The 25,101-nt window shown below is 42.1% G+C and overlaps 1 protein-coding gene across 2 annotated transcripts in view; it reads right to left on the bottom strand.

Moving 5' to 3' along the window:
• Positions 1-25,101, bottom strand: part of LOC114643328 (B-cell receptor CD22-like) — a 171,267-nt gene that overhangs the window by 4,171 nt on the left and 141,995 nt on the right. For both annotated transcript variants that reach the window (XM_051920508.1, XM_028791922.2), the window contains exons 10-16: positions 21,943-22,212; positions 19,278-19,544; positions 16,694-16,969; positions 5,501-5,585; positions 4,937-5,009; positions 3,384-3,532; positions 1,178-1,256 (exon numbers count right to left, since the gene is read on the bottom strand). In XM_051920508.1, the coding sequence (XP_051776468.1) occupies positions 1,178-1,256; positions 3,384-3,532; positions 4,937-5,009; positions 5,501-5,585; positions 16,694-16,969; positions 19,278-19,544; positions 21,943-22,212 (1,199 nt within the window). The remainder of the gene's footprint in view (positions 1-1,177; positions 1,257-3,383; positions 3,533-4,936; positions 5,010-5,500; positions 5,586-16,693; positions 16,970-19,277; positions 19,545-21,942; positions 22,213-25,101) is intronic.

Below are 25,101 nucleotides of genomic sequence, written 5' to 3' on the forward strand. Positions count from 1 at the left end.
TTGGGAGCCTGCACTGTGTCACACACGTGCGCATGGGAGGCAGCTAAAGGGCCTGAATAATGATAGAACAGGGGGTGGTGAGGTGCACTGACTTTCTCTCTCGATCCTCTGCAGACCATTCATGGGAAATCTCATCCGTTTTCCGACGCCCATGGTGACATCACTTCCGGTCCCAACAACACCACTTCTGGTCTCGGCCTTTAAAGCTGCCATTTTGACATACCTAAATCAGTTCTGTTTTGGACTCTGACCTGTGACCAACCTATTTACCCATTTGAAGCCAGGACATAATACAGTATATGGATGGCTTTCCCAAACCTTTGATGTCTTCAATTCATTTTTGTGACAACTGATACAGTGTGTTGCTGCACCCGCCACATGACGAACCACCTCAGGATCCCAAATTAGGACACGAGTGCAGCTGTGCAACGGGTGACAGACACCTCAGCATCACCCTAGTTCAGATGGAGTAAATCAGTGAGAGGTTTTTTACAGCGGCTGGAGTGCCAATCCTGCCACCAATTCCTGAGTTAGATTGATGTGTCACTCCAGAGGACATGTTTGGACTGCTCCAGAGTCCTCACACCACTTCAGGCGGCACTTGCCATTGTACACACTGATCATAAGCCTATTGATTGTGCAACTGCTTGGTCATGGAAACCCATCTCATGGAGCTCCTGATGCACAGTTCTTCTGCTGACATTGCTTCATATAAGAGGCAGATTGGCACACTGTTGTGGAGGATGCCACAGAGGAGAGGTACATTTTATTAACTTCAGCACTTGGCAGCTCCGCTCTGTGACTTTGTGTGGTCTGCCACTTTGTGGCTGAGAAGTTGTTACTCCTCGACGCTTCCACTTCACAATAACAGCACTTACAGCTGAGCTGGGCACATCTACCAGAACAGAAGTATCACATACTGACTTGTGGTAAAGGTGGCAGCCTATGACAGTGCCACGTTTAAAGTCACTGAGCTCTTCAATGGAGATGGCATGGCTATGTGTTTGATTTGATGCACCTGTTAACAATGAAGCACCTTAAACTCAGTAGATGGTAGGGTGGTCCACATGCTTTGGCCATATAGTGTCGGCCTTTCTACTTCCTTACTGCCAGAGCAGTAGCGCTATATGATGACGAGGGGCTGCTGAGCCCTTAATACCAATGTCCGATGTGTTACCTCTTCATTACATCCAGAATTGACCACCGTGCTGTAGACCACGTCGGGCTCATTGCCAATCCTCTTCTGTGGTGAAGGCCTGGTCAAGAAGACAAAAAGCGTGAGGGTGAGGAGCAGGCCGTGTTTTAGTACACTCTTTATGGAGTCACATTTCCTAAAATCAAAAAATCTATTAAACTTTTTACATGTTCTAACATTTTAACTACATCAAAATACCTTTTTTGTGTTAAAAATTTCATTTTTAGTAACACACCTTGTTGGATATTTTGGCAAAATTTGAATTTTAGAGAAAAATCAGAAAACTACTTTCATCCTGTCTTGACTTTACAGATGTCTGTAGTGATCAACTGCACAAGAGCCCAGTTAACTATCATATTAAAACACAAGGTATAGCTTGTGCCAGTACGAGATGTGCTGTGATAGAAACGGGACGCCAGTGAGCCACAAACCCTAACACAATGACACAATCACAGTCCCGGGTTCAAATACAGGATGATTTATTATCCACAATACTTCAGTTATGTACAAAGCACAATCACTTCTCCTTTCACCACCATACTGCCCTCCTCCAGTCGAGTGTTGCTCTTCATCCTCCCAGCCCCGAATCACCTGGACAAGGCAGGGTGGTCCCTTTTATTGATGACCCAGGATGTCCAATATATTGGAGAGTCTCCCAGCATTCCCTGCTATTTCCCAAATGGGCGCCAATATGGAGGGCTGCTGCCATCTAGCATCTTAGGGAACAAACATCCCTCGGAGACAGTCCTGAAACCATACCCAGTCAGGACGCCTGTCCATTTTCCCAGGGCCTCCTGTCCGGCTAAGAAATTTTCTCTGTCTGTTCATTAACTCAGGGGGCTTCTATTGGGTCTGGCACCTTCCTCTCTCTTGACTGCAAGATGATACCTGTATGCCCTCTTGGAGCATCCCGTCCAGGTAAGGAACCATTCCCTCTTCTGGTCGGGATGTGCATCCATCCCATATGCCACTTATAGTGCATATACAGTAAGTATACAACAGTTGTGAGTGTCATTTATAACACATAGAGGAAGAGGGGGCAACACTTTGAGGGTCTTACACTGCTTCCCCAATCTCCAGTCCTCCTTCATATACACACAAGCACATACATGTTTAAATATTGTAAAGAGCCTGGGGTCCTGACCTCAGTGGGAGATGCTCGTCGGGTTTCAGCAGACTGTCTGAAGGGGCAGGAATACCTGGAGAAACCTGTGAGCCGCCAGTAAGTGGGGTTGGGGGCTGCAAACACAGCAGTTAGATGAGCAGTTTGATCAGACGTGTCTCCTGGCTGCTGAAGCCCATCGGCTCGGAGGTGTCACTGCTTGGATTGAACCCTGCACTTGGGTTAGATCTTACAGAGCCAGTGAAATAGTGTGACATGCGCGACCCCAGGTGAGGTGGACCTGGCCAGCATGCATGAAGGGACAAAGTGGTGGGCGGAAACAGCACCGAAGGGGCCTTTTAGGGTGGTCACTCGCTAGCAAATGGCATTGAGAGGTGAATTCAATTCCTCCGTCTCACCCACCCCCGGGTCCAGGGCTGTTCACTGTGTACAGCTTGCATGTCTTCCCAGTGGCCATGTTGGTTTTCTATAATAATTCTTTAATAATGCTTTACATTTATATAGGGCTTTTCTAACTACTAAAAACCCTAATTTGTATGGGAAAGGCGCTACATAAATAAAATTACTATTATTATTATTATTATTTATTATTATTATGGATACTTTAATGTCTCCCAACATTCCAAAGACTCAGATGATAGATTAAATGGTGACTAAATTGTCCCAACATGGGTGGAAATGATTGAGTGTGCCTTATCCAGAGTTGGTGTCTGCTCTGTGCCCAGTGGTACCAGAATAGGATGAGGACAACAGTGCTAACAGACCGGGCCTCTGGGACACCCCAACTTTAAAGGGCTTTGCTAAATCTTTTGATCCATTTGTGGACACGCGGCGTGCTGCTCCATAGTGACCCTCACTCTCTGTTGTCCCACCGCGTAGTCATTCAGACACAGTGTGAGGCGGCCATGACAATTATCAGTGTAATCAGTCTTATATATCAGATAATGATGCTCTGTGAAAGACAGTAACCTTCCCAACCACCATTTATGTTTTCTTCAAGGGAATTCACTGTTTTAAAATGACATGTTTGTATAATACGAGGATAAAAGAAAAAGCAGCGCTTACTTGGGCCTTTGGGGGCAGTCGGGGGTCTGCTGCACTGAATTCTCAAATCCTGCTGGATTGTGGAGGCCCCCGGTGAGGTGCTCTTGACTGTGCTGTTGGTTGTTCACCCTTCTCATCATGAGGTTTTCACTCATGGCGTTGTTGTAGCCCTTTGGGGACCAAATAATAGCAAAACAAAAATCAGGAAAGAGAAAAAGAAAACGTAATAAAGCATCTATCTATCTATCTATCTATCTATCTATCTATCTATCTATCTATCTATCTATCTATCTATCTATCTATCTATCTATCTATCTATCTATCTATCTATCTATCTATCTATCTATCTACATCAAGGCTTTTTGCTCTTGAAGACTCAGACCCCTTAGTTGTTTCTTTTTCCTTAATCTTCTTAGTCTTCTGTCAGCTCCCTCACTTCACATTTCATTTCTATTGGGGTGCCATTTAAGGAAAGAAATGAAGCAATTCAGAGGAATGATGAAGACATTCAGGGGATTAAATCTTAAAAAAACAAGTCAATTTAAATGAATTAAAAAAGTAACTAGCAGCAAAAACAAGTCACTAATTTAAAAAAGTGTTAGAACGAAAACCTACAGCCACTGGGGCCCTCCAGGACTGGAGTTGGGGACTCCTGATGTACAATATCTGCCTCTCTTGTTGAAACACGTACATTTTTTGCCAAGATTCAATAATGTGTACTGACACTATGGGGCACTAGTGGAACACAATTTTTTGTTATCTTGTTTTTTGCATTGCATCATCAGCTCACATTAACACAGCAGCTGTAGACATAAGAAGAAACACAAACAAGTGCAAAGAAGAAGATTAAGGAGCACACAAGGTAGGGGAGGCACCATCATTTTTACAGGTAAGTCAAGCTTTTTTGTATTTTATTGTCCTTTTATATTGAATTCTGAGTCAATGCCTTGTGTTGCACGTGAATGTGATAAATATTAATTTTAGTATAGATAGATAGATAGATAGATAGATAGATAGATAGATAGATAGATAGATAGATAGATAGATAGATAGATAGATAGATAGATAGATAGATTAAGTTTAGAATAGTATAGTTGGCAGGATTAGATAGATAGATAGATAGATAGATAGATAGATAGATAGATAGATAGATAGATAGATAGATAGATAGATAGATAGATAGATAGATAGATAGATAGATAGATAGATAGATAGACTAAGTTTAGTATAGTATAGTTGGCAGGATAGATAGATAGATAGATAGATAGATAGATAGATAGATAGATAGATAGATAGATAGATAGATAGATAGATAGATAGATAGATAGATAGATAGATAGATAGATAGATAGATCTTTATGAATGCCTATATCCTTGGCATGTAGGTGTTCATATGATAATAATAATAATAATTCTTTGCATTTATATAAGTTGTGGGGTACCTTCTGACCAGCAATTGCCTTTATAAGGAAGACATATTTAGCGGGTATCTGCCACACACACTTATAGCACATGTTCTTGTCCTAACTGCTCCCTTCTTTCATGAATGGCACATGGAATATACGGGGCCTTACCAGGCAAAAAGGAAACTTGGACCATTGGCTGTTGTTTCTGCTCTCACTCTGATCTGATTTTCTTTTCTTCCTCCTATAATTAAATCAAAAACATCTCTGTAAGAGTACAACATTAAATGCCTAATTATTATACACTGATTTGCATCTGACTGTGACACAGAAGCAAATTTAGCAGAGGACCTTGATGGCACCTTAATTTGGAGACACTCCACTGTATGTACAGGACTTGTAAATATTCTAACGTTTCCAAACCCACTTCTTCCACTTCAGGGTGTGATAGTTGTAATAGAGGGGTGAGCACCCTGACTGGGATTCAGAGTGATGTGTGTTAAGTTAACTGCCAATTGTAAACTGGCCTTGTGGATGTGTGCCAGTGTGGACACTATGATGAACTGGGGTCCTGTCCAGGGCTCTTGTCCTGTGCCACCATTGTGATAGATGTAACGGATAGCCTGGCATCCCGACCTGGTTAGAGATTGGTCCCTTACCTGGCTGGGAAGCCATTATGGGAGACTGTTAATGTGCCATAAGAGGACTTTGCATAAATGATGAACATTTACTGACCTGTACATGAAAATGACAATCACAAGCACAGATACAAAGAGCATCATCATCAGCGCCGAGACGATGATCTTCAGAGCACCCCAGTCTGAAAATAACAACAGTTGAAGAAAATAAAGAATGATCAGGGGATTGCTTTTCTAATGCAGCTTATTCATGTTTATAATAAGAACAATTGTAATTGTTATTATGACTCTTCACTTTATTACACTGTTGAGATATATACGAGCAGAATGAGAAAGTCCAAACACACATAAACACAACACCCTGCTGCAGCCCACCTCCTGTCAGACACGTCCCAAACACAGTTGTGACTACCCAAAGTGGAGCAGAAAATTCAGACGCCTGACAGCCTTGTTTTGTTCTCATTTGAGGAAAGAACCAGAAGTACAGCAAGGCGTGCCAGACACGCTCCAGAAAGGAAACCAGATGACCTCAGGAGGGTCAGAAAACAGGAATAGGAGCTGCCGGCCAAAGGCTTGTGACTTGAAGGAAATTTAAAGGGGATCAGCTTAGCCGTGGCTGCTGCAAAGACCTCAGGCATAAGACCTCTGTAGGTGCTGCTCTGTACTGGATGTATATTTTGATGAAGTCAAGCGTGTGTGCGGCCGGACGTCCCCTGACAAGCTCGGCTGAGGTAAGCACTACTACTCCAGGGCAAGAGTGGGTGCTGTTACATATCACATCCTCATCTTTGTGCACAGCCCAGAGAAGACCCCTCAGTAAAGGAACGCACAACTGGGTGTGACGTCACCAACAAGACCTGCACTTCCCAGTCACTCCACTATAAAAAGCAACGAAAGGTGGTGGCTTCATCCCAATCAGGTGTCCAGCACAGCATTGACTGATAGAGCTGGCGACGACAGAAGACACAGCAGGCTGATGTGGTTTTAGCCTCTTTGGAGTTTGACCTTATTCACATTATTTTGCAATTATTTGTTTTGTTGGACGTTACTACAGCATTATTTGTCTTATCAGAGCTGTGAGGAATCTCTCCTAGGAGGATTCGTTTTGCCGATGTGCTCGCCTCGCTTGAGTATCCTCGGAGGTAGAGCCCTCAGCTTGCCTTCACCTCTCACTTCCAGGACAGACACACACACTTCCACGTGTAGACGTTTATATATAAGATATGTATCGCTCTCTCTATCTCTCTTTATATATGTGTGTATATATGTTGTATATACAGTATATGTATTGTGGAACGTGGCCCGGACACAGACAGGCGGACAGCGATGGTTCAACACACACACGTTTATTATACATAACTATTTACAGTGAAGCACACAACCCCAAACAACTCCCCCAAAAGTTCAGGCCTTTCACTGCCTCTTTCACTCTTCAGGCCGCCTCCTTTCCTCTTCCAAGACCTCGTCCTTCTTCCACCTGACTCCAGTCAACGAATGGAGGGAGGCGGGGCGGCCCCTTTTATGACCACTCAGGTGTGCTCCAGATGCCTCCTGACAATCTTCCGCCGGCACTCCCCAGTGTGGCAGAAGTGCCGGCTGCGCACCCGGAAGCACTCTGGGTGTCCCCAATCATCTTCCCCCAGCACTTCCGGGTGTGGCGAAAGTGCTGAGGGCCAGGGCTCCAAAGGCATTGGGGCGCCCCCTGGCGGTGACCACGGGCCCCTACAGAGTTGAGCTTCAAAGCCCCCTCGTGGTCTGGAGGAGACGTAAGCCCTCCTCCGGTCCTCTTGGACGTCCCGGCTGGGTACCACCCCCAGACGCGTGCCACAATATATATATATATATATATGTGTGGAAACATTTTTGGAATTGCTGAAGAGGAACGTTTGTCCAAGGCCTGCAGAGATTTTTCTTTGACTTCCTCCACAGTACAAAATAGCTTTCCTTTGAGATCTTTTTTCACATGCGGAAACAAGAAAAAGTCGCATGGAGCAAAGATCAGGCGAATAGGGAAGATGGCAAGAACTCCAAGACACACAAGTCAATTCAGAAATCTCTTCAATAGTCTGACGATGATCTTCGTAAATCGCATTGCAAACTTTTACAAGATTTTCGTCAGTCCTGATTGTGGAAGATCACCCAGATCTCGGTTGGTCTTCACGTGACATTTGAAATGTGAAAGCCACTCGTAGACCTGTTGTTTTACTTAAAGCTTCCTCTTTAAAAGCAGTTTCAAGCATTACTACAATTTCAGCAGCTGTTTTCTGTAAGAGAAAACAAAATTAAACGAGGACTCGCTGTTCTTTATGATCACCCATCACAAAAATCGCAGAACACGTTTAAAAAGCACCAAGAAAAACCGACACGGAATGGCGTATGAGCGATACAGAGCAACACCACTGGGCAAACTGCCACAGAATACTGTAAGTGTGCTACACCTAGCGGCAAAACTCGCAACTAAGTCGAGATTGTGTTCCAGGTACAGATTCCGGTTATTTTTGGGTACCCCCTCGTTGATATACAGTAAATCTTAATTTTAAACGTCTATGTGTGGAAGTGTGTGTGTCTGTCTGTCCGGCCCAGAGGTGTGAGGCTACAGCATGAAGCTGAAAGAAAGTGACTCCGTCACCAACATGAAACTGCTGAGTAAAGTCAAATGAGAGACAAAATTGCTTAGTCGCTGACAAGACAAGAAGCATCATTGTGGAGGTGTTTTCCACCTGTGCCCTATTGAAAGAGTCTGTTGAACCAGAGCTCGAGTTTGTGGTCAGTTGTGTCTTGGATTTGGGGTGCAAAACGCCCCCTTGAGACCACACTAGACTTACACTTAAATAAGCTATCATCTAATCAGGGTGACATATCAGAGTGCTTTAATGTACAACGTAACTGAAATTCATTTTTGAGAGTACAGATCCTTATGACAGCGTTTGCTTTGAAGGGCAGGACCGACTGGGCTGTCAGTCAAACTGAAGTGACAGAACTCCACCGTGCCATGTTGTGCCCCAATCTACCCAACAACAAGGGAAAACAAACTCAACCTCTTGAGCAGCCACACAATCTTGTTTTGCTGACCCTGTTGGAATAATAGACCCTGAAAGCAGAAACATGGAGAGGACTGCAGAAGTTTCCTTGCAATAAGACGGATGTGCCTGGAGTCAGGAAAGCGCAGTGCGGCAGGCACTTAAGGTCCTCGACCAACAGATCTTATTATTGTTGGATTTATTTTCTTTATCATTTCAGAAGTGTTGCCCATTATCAAAATCCTTGAAATCCCCTATCTTCATATCAATGATTCATAAATTATAAAAATAGACAATGACTAGAACAGGAAGTACTTACAGTAACTGAATGAGCTCAGTTAGCCAAGTCGGAAGTTGAAGGCTACAGAGCACAAATGTGAAGTAACGGTATTTGGCATAAAAATACACTAGACAGCGCTGCAATTAGCCTGCTAGGAATGCATGTAATGGTTAAAAATAAATAAATATATTTGCGGGTGCATAGCAGAGCCCCAAATCCTTGACATAACTCCACAGATGCCAGTCCAAGGTTCAAACCAACCCTTTAATTTTATAGCAGATACCTTTCACAAACAGGGAATGAACAATCATCTTCTCTTTCATTTCAATTCCTCCACTCTTCCCAGGCAATTTTTCATCTTCCTCTTCCTGACCCCAACTCCCTGAGTAAGGCTTTCTGGCTTCTTGTATGGACATCTGGCACCCAGGAAGCACTTCTGGCTCAGATGGAACCACCACAAAGCAGGGAAGATCTCTCCTGGCAGCACTGTCTGGTGGCACCCATGGACAGGGTGGTCCTCCTCGAGCAGAGGTCTCATGCAGACCTTCGGGTATCCACACCAGATGAGTGCTGCCACCTAGCAGACTGGGGCAACAACTGTCTTCCTCAGTTCATCCACTATTCCTGGCACCCCAAATGAGGTACTGAGCAGCCTCCATCCAAGTCGGGGTGCCCATCCATCCCTCACATTTCTGTTATATATGGCCTCCTAGCCAGTCAAGAACACAGACAGAGAGTTTTGACGCAGAAACATCCTTAGAAAAGGTTTCAGCCATGGCAAAGGTGTACTCAGAAGAGGAAATGTAAATGTTTATCCTAATGCATTGTGATTGATGGTTCACAACCTTAGAGAACGCGTCCCCAACAACCCAAGTGCTGTCCTGACATACTGCTCCAGGAAATAATCAAAATGGAAGCTAAAATAACTCAAATGATATTATAAAAACAAAACTAAACCTTAAGTTGAGTAACTGGAATCTGTGAGGTGTAACATTCCTAATTTGAAAGCTAACTCACACAGAAGGAGCAAGAAAAATGTAAATGAACAAAATTCCTAAAAGTGGAGGAGTTGCTGTCTATCAAGAAAATCTTTCCACCACAAAGCAGAAACAGGGGAACAGGCGTTCAGAAAACCAACGCAGAAAGCTTGTGTCTGCTCTTAATTCAAGTTTATTATGGAATTATCCTCACCCCTGGCAACCTAACCCCAACTCATTTATCTCTAGTAGGATTGACTACTGCAATGCGGTGTTCGCTGGATGTTCAAATTGTTTTTTATTCAGCCTCCAGTCGATCCAAAATGCTGCTACAAGAATTATTACAAGGACAAGAAAATACAAACACATAACCCCAGTTCTTAAATCCTTACATTGGCTCCCGGTTAAGTTTAGGGCAGATTTCAAAATCCTCCTTTTAACATATAAAGCATTAAATGTCCGAGGTCCGGCTTACTTGTCTGAACTTATCATGACTTAAAAACCTGAGCGCACATTAAGATCTCAAGATGCCGGTCTGCTTAGGATTCCAAGGATTAATAAAATAACAGCAGGAGGCCAAGATTTTATTTACAGGGCTACTAAACCGTGGAGTGGTCTGCCTGCTACTATAAGAGATGCCCCTTCAGTCTCAGCTTTCACATCCCAGTTGAAGACTCACTACTTCAGTTTAGCACACCCTGACTAGAGCTGCTGATTAACTGTGCAGACTGCATCTCTGTTGTTAGTCATTAGCACTAAAACATAAGTAATATGACAGTTCTAATTTGTTATTAACCTTCGACTATTCTGTTTCTCTTCTCGGTACTCAAATGTGGCACTTGGTGCCACTGCCCACCTGCCAAGTTGTTTTGCCTGCCTAAGGTAAAGTCATCCCTGATGGAGGATCGCAGGAATCGTCGGGTAGAGGGTGCCTTTCATCGGATTGGCTGGCCCAGCGCTGACTCAGCTTGGAATGGCCAATAGGGGGAGGCAGCTTGATGGCCGAGGTCTCCAGGACTCTGAACAAATCCAAATCTTATTATGGGATATCATCTACTGTTAAATTCTGTTCTGTACTTGTAATATTTCTATTGCACTATTGTATTGTATTGAGGATGACTTGTGTTCTGTTCTGTGTATTGTATTGTGTTGACCCCCTTTTTTTGACACCCCCTGTATGCCCAACCTACCTGGAAAGGGGTCTCTCTTTGAACTGCCTTTCCCGAGGTTTCTTCCATTTTTTTCCCTACTAGGGTTTGTTTTCTGGAAGTTTTTCCCTTTTCTTCTTAGAGAGTCAAGGCTGGGGGGCTGTCAAAAGGCAGGACCTGTTAAAACCCATTGTGGATTTTGGGCCATACAAAAATAAATTGTATTGTTTTGTACTTAAATGACATGGGTCTAGCCTGCACAAGCCCAAAAATGGGGAAAGGGCTTTTAAAATGGCCACAATGGCACCATTACCTGAGCCTCCCCAGCCACTTTTAGCAATTTTGAAAACCAACATTTTGATTTATAAAAGTTAATGTTTATTATTTAATGACAATATGCTGATAATCCAAAATGCGATAACAAGACATTTGAAACTCTAGAAGCAGCTGCATCAATTACAGCCATTTCTACCACTGCTTGTACAGACATAACACCAAAAGCACCTACGAGTGATGTGCTTCAAGACGGTCTTTACTGCTAGAAGCAACGCACAACAACACATCACATGCTTTTCGCCGTCTCCCAGTTAAACCCCCCGGGTCTCCCTTTCCCAGTGGGACTCTTGTTGCTGGTATCAAGTGCCCAATCTCCCCCGTGAGCAGCATGGCCCGCTCCAGGGACAGTGGCAGGTGGGGAGTGTGACTGGAGTGGTACTCCTGTCACTCTGTAACACAGATGTCCTAAGGTGAGATCAGGGGGGAAAGAAACCTCTCATGGAGCAGAAGGGCAAAAGCTCACTTTGCCTGCTTGTACTTCATTGAGCAAACTAGGTGTTGTCATGCGCTTGAAGACAACTTGAGGTATCTAGCGAATGTAGTTACTCACCGAGCCAGGGGTTGGCACTGTTTTCTGATCCTTTCTTTCTTTCTCCTCACCTTAACCCTTCTTGTCATCTCCAGTGTCCATCCTTCTGGTCCCAACCCTTCCCACCATCTTTCTTCATAGCTCACAAAACCAGCTACCCACTTCAGTTCTGCTTTGGGCTCATGTCTGTAAAGACATCTCCACAATTAATTGTGTGTTTATTTCTATAAAACTGGTCAGATCATGCGGGGTTACTGGGGTGGTACCTCGACTCTTCAGCTGTGTTCTTCGTATCATTTTACAGCATCTATTGTTTGCTCCCAAGCTAAAATGTAAATGAAATGCTTTCCGTTTTCTTTTGGAAACCTACAAGAAAAAAGCAAAAACTGACCTGCAGCTAAAAAACCAATCAGCATAAGAGCGCACCTAGACGGCAGTATATTATGTGTGCAGTCTAAAATAGTGAAGGCCGGTATTCTGGTCAGGTGGGTTATGACAGCAGCGAATTTTTTGGAAATCACATCTACAGCAGTGGACTGCAAGATTTAGAGAGCAGAGTATCAAAACAGTAACGTCGCATAACAGATGTGAGCAGGCCGTTACTCAGGACAGTGGGATTATGACGGTAGATAAGTGGGCGATTATACTAGCACTTCAGGTATATACCACCATGACGCTGGCCTGAACAGTGGCCTGCTGGGTCCAAAGGGTTAAGGTTGAGAGGGGATCTGTATAAAGGCTTCTTTTCCAAAACAAAACTAAAACAACGGCCCTGTATGACTAAAGAATTTCTTCAAAGGTAACTGAATTACTAAAAGGCGAGTCAAGAAAAACAAGAACAAAAATGTTTTTTTTTACAATCTATCAGCGGAACAGCCAAAAATAAAAATTGCAACCACCTTCTGATCCTTAGCAGTGTCTTCACTGAGCTCTTGACTCAATCTCAACCTCCAAATGAAGAAAAGGAGGATGTGAAGTGAAAGTCAAACCCAAACTAACATCTGAGCTCTCAAGTGTTACAGGAAATGTGAGGCTGAAGATCGCGAGCTGGCCACCACAGTTTGAACAGAATTATCACCAACTGAAATAAAGGAACACATAAAAAATGTCGGGGTTTTTTCAGTTGCAAAATTGGTTTCCTGAAATACTCTGCAGAACGCTTGGCAAGATAACAATAGAAAGACAACTACGATAAAGGCAGTCCATCTACTCCTTCCTTGAATGAGTTTTATCTAACGCGGGGATGCAGAGAATCGGAGCCGTCCATCCCGACCTCGGTGGGCACGTGGCGTGATGTGACCAGACAGGACGCGCTAAACTGACATCACTCCTGATTTAAACCTTGTTACGCTAATGTGGAGGTCCAAGAGACGTGGCTGACATTTTAGAATTTAGCACATTCTCCTGCTCAGTCCAACCACATGTTCTTAGGTAAAGTGACAAAAGTGCACGTCCCGCGTGACGGCCTTGTGTTCTGAGCGGGCCTGGTTCTTATGTTGAACCTAAAAAAAAGTCTGAATTAGCATCAGCCACCAAAACTCGGGTTGTTCCTAAGAAATGTAACACTTTACTTCATGAGTTGGAAATACACAATAAACAGGAATAGTGCCGTCAAATATTTGAAATATTCCAATGTGTGATTTAATTTAAACGTTTAAAGTCTAGATAGATAGATAGATAGATAGATAGATAGATAGATAGATAGATAGATAGATAGATAGATAGATAGATAGATACTTTATTAATCCCAAGGGGAAATTCACATACTCCTTGTTATTAATAATCTATCTATCTATCTATCTATCTATCTATCTATCTATCTTATTAAATATTCTTAATTCTAATATGTTTGTCATTCCCCACCCTCTGATAGAGGTCCACAGAGGTTTAGACCCCTAGTAAAGGATCAAAAATCAAAAATGACCTCCTATTCATAATGAGTGACCTTGAAATAGCCTGAAACGATATGTCACATGCTTATGTTTAATCTTCTGGGAGTGACGCTCACAGGGTTAGGACCACCAGTAAAGAATGAAATATCAAAAATACGATCAAACTCCTGATCAGCAACCTCAGAACAGTATAAAAACGACACTCTGCAGGCCTACATTACTGATCCCCATTTTATTTATTTTGTGAAGAGAAGGAACTTTGACCCCTAGTATTAGGGGGTCTGGTGATGTGCCCTGCACCACTTCAAGTCCTTCTGATTATTTTTCCTCAGATTATCCTTTATTATCAGGGTGTAATTTCCTGCATATAATATGGTTCAAAAATAAAGGTTTCTCCAGGTCTAGAGAGCCAACAATAGCGACCCCAGAAAGTTTGATGTCGTGCACCAACAGACATCGTCGATGAGTCCAACAGCGTATCACATGCGGGTGTTTTCTTGTATTGGTGCTGAACAAAAAACAAAATGAAGTGATGTCAAAATGTTCATAAGTAGTTCTTCTGATGACAACAGCACTTGACTGTGAATAGGAGAATGTGGATTAAGAAATGGATCATGGACAGAGTGCATAAGAATCATATTAGATGCTGGGAAGTAAAGTGACGACTATAAAATTAAAGCAGAACAAAGCTGAGGCAAAATACAGCACAGCCTGAGGCAAAGTGAACTGCCTTGAATGATTTAAATGACTTCACAGCAAAAGAGCCGGTGAACCACAGAATTTGGTAACCATTATGTGCTAAGGCCGACATTCCTACACGTAGCAGCAGAAAAGGAGGAAGCGTCAGCAGAAGTTACATAAACAGCGTGTGCAAGTACAAAGCCATCAGCGCACAGCTCATTTATGGCACTCGGTAGGGTCCTAGAAGACTGTGATAGCTGCTAGTTTTCCTTCATTCAATAAGCAGTTTTGGTTTGCCTCCTGAATTTGTTCTCTCTATGCCTCTGGGGGGATCCCACAGTCCCGGGACATGCAGGTTAGGTGGGCTGCTGGTTTTATGGAAGTGTGGCTGGCCCTGGAAGAGTGCGCCTCTGTGTGCTCACCCAGTGACGGACTAGCGCTCCCTTCAGGTGTTGTTCTTGCATTGCACACTATGACTACTGTAACAAGAAGTTGCTTCACAATCCTGTCCTGAAAAAGTGGATTAAGAAAATGGATGGGTGGATTTATTCAACAATAATAATAATAATAATAATAATAATAATAATACAAGTTGTGTGTAAAATATTAATTAGCACTTCTAATAAAAGCACTCTGCTCATTAAATTTATTTTCAACCATTTTATTCTCATTAAAATGGTATATTTTGGGCTCTGCCCCCGACTCTCTTCGTTCGCCAACCCCTCGCAGCTCAGTGGTGTCCCACCGTTAGAGGAAGTGATTGTATTTAAAGAGGTGGCATATAGAAGAGCAAGCGGGACGCGGGAGGAGGAGGGTTTGGTGCTTAGTTATTACAGAGAGAAAATCAGTTACTTGAGTATTTCACTACAACTGTCTACTTTAAATAGCAATGAATAATAAAACGTAGTAAAAAGTGAAAGTAAAAAAGTAGAACTAAAAAGTAAATAAAAAATTAAATTACATTAATGCCTCGTCAAAATCAATATTATGAATTACTTTATGGCCTAACTTACCTTCTATAAATGTTTTTTTGCCTTTCTGTTTGCATTTTGTTTAGGTCGTTTATTGGACAATTCTCTTTGTTTTTGATTTTAATTATATGCAGCTCTTTTTTGTTCATTAAGTTAGAGGATAAAGTAATTAATACTATTGTTTTTCATGAGGTATTAATGTAATTTAATTTTTTATTTACTATTTATTACATTTTACTTCTATTTTTTTACTTTTATTTTTTACTACGTTTTACTATTCATTGCTATTTAAAATAGATAGTTGTAGTGAAATACTCAAGTAACTGATCTTCTGATGATAATAATAAATGAGGACCAAACCACCCCACATTCTCTTCTGCATACAATCTCTTTCAATACAATGACTTTCTCTAACAAAGGGGCGCCCTGATGCCCCTCGAGCTGCTCAGCCGTGAGATAGCCGGCACCCTGCACCTGCCCTCTGGGGTTGGCAAGCGAAGCGAGCAGGTAGGTTTAAAAAATAAATTCAGAAATCAAAAATAAAAAAAAAAAAGATAAAAATAAACTCTAATGCAAAATAAAGCAAAAATTCAAAACTAAGTAAAATATTAAAGAACAGAATAAAACTATCCACAAAAGTAATGGACAAACTACAAGGCCCAAAATTCTACATCTACAATCCAAACCCTAAGAACAAATCCAAATATCCAAAAACCTAAGAAGTGAAAACTAAATGGTTTACAGTCCACTAATTTATAAAGAAACAATGCAAAGGGGGGCAGAAAAGTCTGTTAGAGAAGCTAATGCCACGGCCACGAAGCAGGGGCTGCCCAAAGTCCATCCAGCCATCAGGTACTGCAGGCAGACAAGTCACCGCACCTGACAACTGTTACCTAGTTGAGAAATTTTCTCCTTCCAAATTCAATAAACCTAATAACGTAATCCACACCGAAGAGAGAACATTTAAATAGATAAACACAAGGAACTAACAAATGTACTGCCAAGACAGAAAAAAAGACAATGCTGCTCTGTTAGAGAAACAGACCAGTAGATGACCTGAGGGAAAAATCCAAAGGGAAAATAAATACAAATTAAAAAGGCTTGTTACCAGGAAGTCAAAATCAAAATGAAACTAAATAGTGGAAGTCAAACAAAAAAATGCCCAAAAGGTCAACCACAAGACAATACGAGATCACGAGCAGATCTTTTAGGGATTTGCCCAAAACCTCTACTATCAAATGAAGAGCAGTGCCAAGTTTTATACTGGCGGGTTTGTGACACCAAACTCTACACAAATGCCAGTCATATGACTGACAATTACCGTAGCAACAGAGAGTAACATGGCCCTGCATGATGACCCTTTGGTTTGGAGTTTTCCTCCACGTCTTTCTGCTGTCAAACTAAATATTGTTTCTCAGTTAAAGGTTCAACTTTGTAAAAAATAAGACAAACTTACTGAAAAGAAAGAGGGATATTTGCTGGCTCGATTCGCCTGCCAGGAGATTCTGGGCCGTGCAGTAGTAGTAACCCTCGTGTTGAACTGAAAAGTCGTGTATTGTGATGTTCTGCTCATTGTCCACAACGCTCCTCATGTTGTTCTCTGTGATCTTGTGCCACCTGTACACGTTCGCTGGGGGGTTACTGACGCAGCTACATGAAAGGACAACGGTGTCTCCTTGTTTCACGCCAGAGCTCCCGATGTTGTGCAGGACCCTGACCTTCTTAGGTTGATCTGTTAAACGAAAAGAGAAGCAGTGAAGCTCAGAACTGAGGGGCATGACTAGCGACATCAACAGAGCTGTGAAGCTCCACCACAACTCTGTGTGACACAGTGCTCTGTGTATTCAGTGAGCTTTGCACTCTTATGAATATTATTCTTTTGTGCACAATACAGATTTCATTTCTCATAAGGGCAGAGAGATGGTGTGAAATGTTTTTTAATGGTATCTTGTAACACTAATGCCTATCATTGATAAGAACAGCAATGGTTAGATGGGTTCCCCCCTTTTAGGAATGAGTCTCTTTGAATTTAATGACAGAGTTGGGGGAACCGCCTCAAACAAGTTTGCCAAATGTTTCTCTGCAGGACCCTCTCAATCAACCCCCACAGGAAAGCCAGACTGCCTAGCTGGCAAACTCCAACTCAACATATGGTTTTGGGGGGTGGCAGGTGTGAAGGTATTCTGTGCCCCATTGGTCTGAAGTATGGCTGTTTGGAATTGGCTTGTATCAAAAGCCTTTAAATACCATGACGTCCTACTGGCTCTAGGGGTTGGACAGAAAACCTAAACATTTGCTTGCTTTACCTCACTCTCTCTCTTATTTACCAAACTGATGAAAGACCACCTCACACCATGAATTGAAAAGCGCAACACAATGAAGAGCACAGTTTGGCAGCCATATTGAGACAGGCATGCGGTCTGTTCTGAAGAAAGCTGACCACAAAATGGCGCCTTAAGTAGAGAGAAGTCTGTGTGCCACCTGAAACTACACATCAGCATTTATCAGGTTGTATGGTTGCCAGTGTTTACTTGTACTTTGCTTGTTGTTATTATTTATGAACGTTATAATAATTCTTTGCATTTATATAGCGCTTTTCTCACTACTCAAAGCGCTCAGCAATTGCAGGTTAAGGGCCCAACAGAGCAGAGTCCCTTTTGGCATTTAAAGTGTAACTTAACTGCTGCTTATCTTTTACTACACCTAATTGCCTGAGGTTATAAATGTTGAAGGGAAGGTGGGGAGACGTTATATGGTACAATACCTTATAAACAGTGGTAAGTCTGTGAGATCTGAGGCATTCTGACAAAGGCTACACATTAATAATAGAAAAAGGGAAAGTCGAGTAATAGAGAAATCTACCAAGACAAAACAAATTGCAAAGCTGCATTACCAAAAATTTCATTTTGGCTGACAGCTTATGGCTTCTCAATGTAGATGGAGCCAACATGTAAAGTACAAGATTTGTTATGAATATTATTCCATCTCTGCCTTATCAATATCTTTTTACAAGTTTGTCATTGCCCAGTGTTTCTAAAACGTGCGTGCCGACCTCTGTCTGAATGCCATCTTCTGGCAGCTCCTGGCAAGTTACGATGGCTCACATTCTCTTCTAAATCCTGGTGGAGTTAGGAATAGTCTCCTAAATTTGGCGAACTGATAAACTGCTATTAGAACATTAGAACATTCTAGACGAGAACAGGCCATTCAGCCCAACAAAGAACTTTTATTACTAAATTACTTGTCCAACATTTAGAATAAAAGTAAAGATTTATGTCACTCTGATTTTTGAGCCAATTAGGGCCATTTTCTTACTCCGAAATGCTCATTCAATACGGTCAGTGATTTCCTATTGACGTTGTGCCAGTTAAGCAAGTAGGTAACAAAAGGCTTCTTACAGATGTGCGGTGTCACCCTGCTAATTTACTGTCACTATCTGGATTGACACTAAATGCCCCTTCTTACAGTTTTTCCTCCTGTTTAGCTAATTGTTTTTTCAGGAAGCGTTCAGTCCTTCGGGAGGACATATTGCTCTGCTATAAAACAGAGGTAGCCTGCCAACATAAACACGAATCTGAAGGCTGCAGTTCTTCCAACTTTCTGTCTGAGTGGACCTGGAAGTTGCTTTGACAGCACAATCCAACAGAGAATAATCACGGAAGATCAGCGAGCCGTCGGTGCGGTGCCTCTGTCATTTGGGAGTGAGTTCAGCTCTTCTTGGCTGAGCTCAGAAAAAAACCCTGCAGTCTGTGAGTGCGTTTGGCAGCATGAAGTATGGACTGAGTGACATGAAGGAGGTGGTCATCCTGGGCAGAGTTCACAAATTAAAACTGATCAGATGTGCATTTGTGTATAAAATGTTACCAGAGTCGGTCGTTTGGTAGTTTGTTAAACTCTACTGGTGCTCTCAAAACAGAGGGTGGAAGAAAAGTGACAGGATTAACAATGAAACTACACACTCTAAAGGAAAATGGCCAGCTCTAATGCAGCAGAGTCCAAACTCTTTACCTTCATCAGCCATCATGGCAAACGATACTTACATAACACATCCAGGTAGGATTTTTGTGAGTGTCCCTGTCCCATGGAGTTATCCGCAGTGCAGAGGTAGTGAGCAGAGTCCTGAATGGACACGGAGCTGAAGAAGAGTTCCTTGTTGTCTCCCACTTTGTGCTGTGAGTCTCCTTGCAATTTAAACCAGCTGTACCTGCTGCTTGGTGGGTATGCATCGCTGTCACACACAAGCTTGGCCGGTTTGTTTTCAATTACTCTTGAAGGCGACACAGTAAGTGACACATCTTTTGGTGAATCTGAAATCAAGCATGCAACACTAGAACATTAGAATGATCTTGACAAGAAGTGACCAATTGGCCGGCACACAAAACTTGGCAATTTCTCCAAAATAATGCCAAGTCGATGGGGCATCAAGGTTGGGAGAGTGCAGACAGTGGCTTAACATCAAGAAGACTAAGCACGTGGATTGTGGCCCACAGACAGGTAGTACCCTCCACAATGGTGAAGGACTGAGTGAAGTTGCCTTGGGTCAATGCCTGCCATGAGTGGCACCTGGTTACTGGAGTCCTATGTGACCTACCGACTTGACTCAAGGTGCAGATCTACAAGACTGTCATCCATCCAGTCTATGAAGCACAAACAGCGAAATGCGGATACTCCACTAGACACTTGGTCTTACCTGGCCAACCATTTCATGAATGAAGATGTGTGGAGGATTACAGGCATGGCACAAATCACAGAGAAAGTGCTTGAAGTGCGCCTCCAGTGGTATCAACAGATGTTTAGCAGTAATGACCAACTGGTCACTGACACCCCAAGAGCCTCAGTCCACAAGGAAAACAGCCCATGGGTGACCGAAGAAGCACTGGCCTGACCGGCAGATACAAGACACATGAAAAGTCAGCAGTGCCCTTGGATTGGAATAAGTGGAGACTGACATGCAAGGCACAGGACCAGCAGAAGAAAAATGCTAGGAAAAAAAATATCACCTCGTGTTTTGAAGCTCCCCCAACTCCTACTGTCCACCACACTGTAGTATAACTATAGGCTGTGTGGGTGCTCCAGGGGACATGGGACTGGGGAGAGTTCATGGTAACTGCGGGGTCCTTTACACATTAGTAGAAGTTCATTATTAACAAGACAAGATCATTAAAATAAAATAAAAAAGCATCCTGTGTCTAATGTGTTTTTCCACTTAGCGCTGTTTCTTTCAGTCTGGTGCCCCAGTGTTTGCTGGTCTGATGCCACTCTCTCAGTGTTTTTTGACTCCATAATAGCAACCACTTGTGATGTCCATCCCCTCCAAAGATACAAAGAGCATTCTTCAGTGTCAAACATATTGGGTATTTTGTGGAATTTAACTGATGATTCATGACTTCACTTGTATATCTTCCTGTTTATACTAATAACTAATCTCAGCCAATGGTAAAATACCAACATGGAGGTGGACGGATAAAATAAAAAGGACATTTATCTCCTAATGCCTCTTGTTTCTTTATCTCAGCGGTTCCCAAACTCGGTCCTGGGGTCCCACTGTGGCTGCAGGTTTTGTTCCAACCAAATGCACAATCGGTGATAATAATCGATAACAACTGATCTCATTGAATTAGCTGGTCTTATGTACTCTTCTCTTATTCTGCAGTCAGAAAAAACACATCAGTATGGTTTTTACATTTATAAGACATTTAGAAATAGTTCTATTTTTTTCTAAAGCTAGAAATGCTTAACTCGTTTTTGTTTTTCTCCTTTTATTTTCCCCTTTTCCTGTGTAGTTTGCTCCCTTCATTTATCACTAATAGTGAGAATTAACAAATGGCATGGCAGACACCCAGGATGATGAAAGCAGCAATGACTTCAGTGTCAGACCCGCTAATTAGTAGAATAATCAATTAAATAACCAGAACACCTGGAAAAGCAGAATAAAAATTAGGTTGAAAAACTACATATAACTGCTAAGTACATTTTAATAACAATCTACCAAACTTACTTTGTCATTTCTACACTGACTCCAAAAACACAGAAACTGGGAAATCATAACTCACTTAATTAGGCTAAGAATCCAATGAAAAACGGAAGCTGGTTGGAACACAAACCTGCAGCCACAGTGGGACCCCAGAACCGAGTTTGGAAACCACTGCTCTACAGACTGGCAGATCCATGGCATGAAGAGCGGTGATGTCACTTCCGGTTCCGCCTCCTTGAACCCGCCCCTTCCTCCAGGGCTGATATAAACAGGACGTCACCAGCAGTAGCTCAGTGTCTGGCGAGTCCTCGTTTGAAGAGCAGTGCTAGCTGTCGAATTACTCATTCTGGCTATTTTTATTTATTTATTTATTTATTTTTAGGTTACAAATTTTTCCATTAATTATTAGGGGTTTGTCATTGGTGTCCCAACTTTTTATGGTTGTCCTGCCTTTATATACCAATAATATATATTATGTGAATACAGTAAATGTAGAGAAAGGAACAATCAGGCTATAACCCAAATATGAGAAAGACTCCACTGCTGAAACTTGATGTTTCTGTTCAACGGATTTTTTAAAAACAAAATTAACATTTACTTATTTTGATTTCTTTTATCTTAACTTATTTTAAACCTAAGGAAATATAAAATGAAAAAAAAAAAACACAAATATAAATGTCCACAAAGATTTCTTTAAATGGAACCAATGCACATAGATGTCCACGACTTACACTTGACGATGAAGTCTCCTTTGGTTTCGCTCTTCCCCTCCGTGTTGTCCGCTCTACACAGGTATTGTCCCGCATCCTTGCTTGTCAAGTTCATGAAACGCATTTTCAGAACGTTGATGTCCGACATCATTTTGACATCTCTGGACTTTTTATCAATGTGAGATATGGAGAGTTGAGCCGGAGGGTTACTTTTGACTTGGCATTCTACGAACGCCTCAAAGCCTTCTCTCGCGTTGTTCTCAAAGGTCATCTTGGGTGTCGTTGGTGGATCTGTTAAGAGACGCATACAAATTATGGTCAGGAACCGTAATTTCAGAAATGAGCTTTACGAGTTGGCTATCTTCAGATCACCAGAGATGCTTGCACCAGTCATCATTACGTTTTCTAAGTGCTGTTCCGCCCGCACACATTATAAAATCTCACAAATTCTTTTTGATTAAAATTCTGTTCCAAACTGGTTTTAATGTTTTTGATGAACATCTGCTTACAAAGTCCAGCTATGGGACAAAGCTAACTGTCTGACAATGGAAACACTGGGGGAGACGCCCAAGGCTGGCAAGAACAATGAAAGTGAATATGAAACAGGACACTTTATTGACTTCTGCTATTCGTATTATTCTTACACTGCCATGTATATTTATTTACACCCTTCCAAGGTTGGCAGACTGGCTGTGCTGCCCATCTAAGTAATCAATGCAGACCTCAGCATTAATGTTTGCAGTGCACCATGCAGTGTGTGCGTCTCCTCTTTGCCAGTAATTTATAAAATCAGTGCTAATGTTAGTGATGTGTTGTCTGTTGGACTTTAAGGACATCGCAACTAGACGGACACACAGACAGCCCCATGTCCTTTTAGTAAGGTGGATAGTGTGACAATATAATAAAAAATGATGAGATTAAACTCAAATATTCTTATTTGATAAAGCAGCAGTTTAGTCAGGTACCACGTTTCCCATTATATTTTTAAGAGACGTGGCCGTGTTGTTTGTGGACGCTGTCCCCATAGCTGGTCGTTTGCCAGTGTGAGTCATTCTGTCCTGCCTATAAAAAATGGCTGGGCATGTTCTAATTTGGGGGTTTGGATGCAGAGTTTGTTCCTGTAATTTATTATTGCTACGTTTTTGGCATTTTTGTGTTCATTTCGTGTGTCGTTTACTAGAAAGTTTGCCACCATGTTGTGTTCTCCTGGGTTGTTGGGAGGTGGTCCCGTGCCAATCCAGTGAAGTGACATCATTTTACATCACGACACACCTCGTATAAAGTCACAGCAGTGACGTCCTTTGCTGCTTCTGTGTCATGTCTCACCCGGGGCTCCTTCCTTGGCTGGGGTTCAAAGTTATATTTTACGTCTCTTTTTTCATTTTTGATTTATGTTGCTTATGTGCATTGTTCTTTGTTTTTGATATTGTTTAAGTATATAAGCTGCCTGTGTTATGTTTTGTGGGTGGTCCTTCAAGAGGCAGGACCACTTGCCCTCCGCCCTATAAGTTCAGATGGTCTCCCACAGTCCCTGGTGGTTCATTTGTGAATACATTAGAAAATCGGTGAGCGCACTTCTGTTTAGCGTCATTTTTGCGAATTATCTGGGTTTGTTTTTTTGACTTCCTGCTGTTTTTTGACCTCGCTTTGGAATCTGAATTGGGCCTTTGTTTCATTTACATTGACTTTGTGTTTCAGGCAATTACATTTTGCCTTTGTGCTCCACAAAGCTTCATTGTGTTTGGAATTCCACTTGTGAAGAATGCGTATTTTATATTATATTTTATACATATATATATATATATTTTTTTTACTAACCAGGGTTTGATGGTGATATCCCCCTCTAGTGGGCATTAAGTTTGAAACTACGTGCTTTGGAAATCTTTAATGCTTGGGACTCCTAGTTCACGATATTCTGTTTGTCCACAGATTTCAATGGCGGTGCCCATGTGAAACTTCATAATGTTGTAGGATACCACGTGTTGCTTTGAAGTTCATTTAATAATAATAATAATTCCTTACATTTATATAGCGCTTTTCTCACTACTCAAAACGCTCTCCACACAGGGAGGACCCGAGGAGGAAACCCACAATCTCCTTATTGCAAAGCAGCAGCACTACCACTGCAGTGCCACCTGTGAGGATAGCATTTAAATGAAACCAAACCCGAAAATGAATAGTGTGTCCTGCTGAGGAACAACAGGTGATATTTTACTGAGCTAAATAGGAGACGAACATAAAAAATGAAACCAAAACAAATAAAAATAAACTTAGCGACTAAATCCTAATGATAGATAAGAATTGAAGTTGAGAAAATGGGCAGAGAGGACTAATGGAATGAAACTCTCGAGAATTCTTGTTTTTAAGAGGTTGGATCCATAGATTGGTTAACGAAAGGACCTTTTAACCCGTTGCATTCACAAACCATGTAGCAACACCCCTAGAAACGCGGGATGTGGAGCGGCTCTCAAATTGGCGGCGATAGAAGGACCTGAAATTAGCGGTCAAGATGTTAGAATTTGCAAGATAAAATCACTCAAACATACTCATGACATACTGGAACTGGATTCCTTAATATCCAAAACCCCATACTGCCAAATAATATGTTAAAAATTCAGTAACAAACAGTTGAAGAATTAATTTTGGGATTAAAATATATTGAGCAATAATAAAACAATTCCTTTTTTAAGCTTTCAATAAGCCTGAAGAAGAAAGTCCTGTTTGAAATGTTACTTGATGGACAGCGTGCTCCTAATTTGAAGTGCACCTCCATTTGAACGTGGGCTGCGACGTCATTAAAGTGCATCGTGTGGTAAGGTGACCATGGCCAACATGGCCTGCCAAGCACTCCAGAAGTTAAAAACAGCTGTATTCTCTAAGATGATGGCCTTCATCTGGTGGGACCCAGTAAGGTGGGTCTTCATGCTTTCCATGACCAAAGAGGGCCATCGCAGTCTCATTGTTTCTAATATATAAACGTCTAAGCGTGGAAGTGTGTGTGTGTGTCTGTCCGGGCCGGAAATGAGAGGTGGAGTCGGGGTAAGAGCTCCGCCTCTGAGGAAACGGAAAACTCGCTTAGCCACTAATAACACAAGCGAGGCGAGCACGTCGGCAAAACGAAACCTCCGAAGAAAGACAAAGTCGCTTAGCTGCTAACATCGGCAAAACGGTATCACTTTA

Source organism: Erpetoichthys calabaricus, chromosome 17 (assembly GCF_900747795.2).
Source record: "Erpetoichthys calabaricus chromosome 17, fErpCal1.3, whole genome shotgun sequence".
NCBI lineage: Eukaryota > Metazoa > Chordata > Cladistia > Polypteriformes > Polypteridae > Erpetoichthys > Erpetoichthys calabaricus.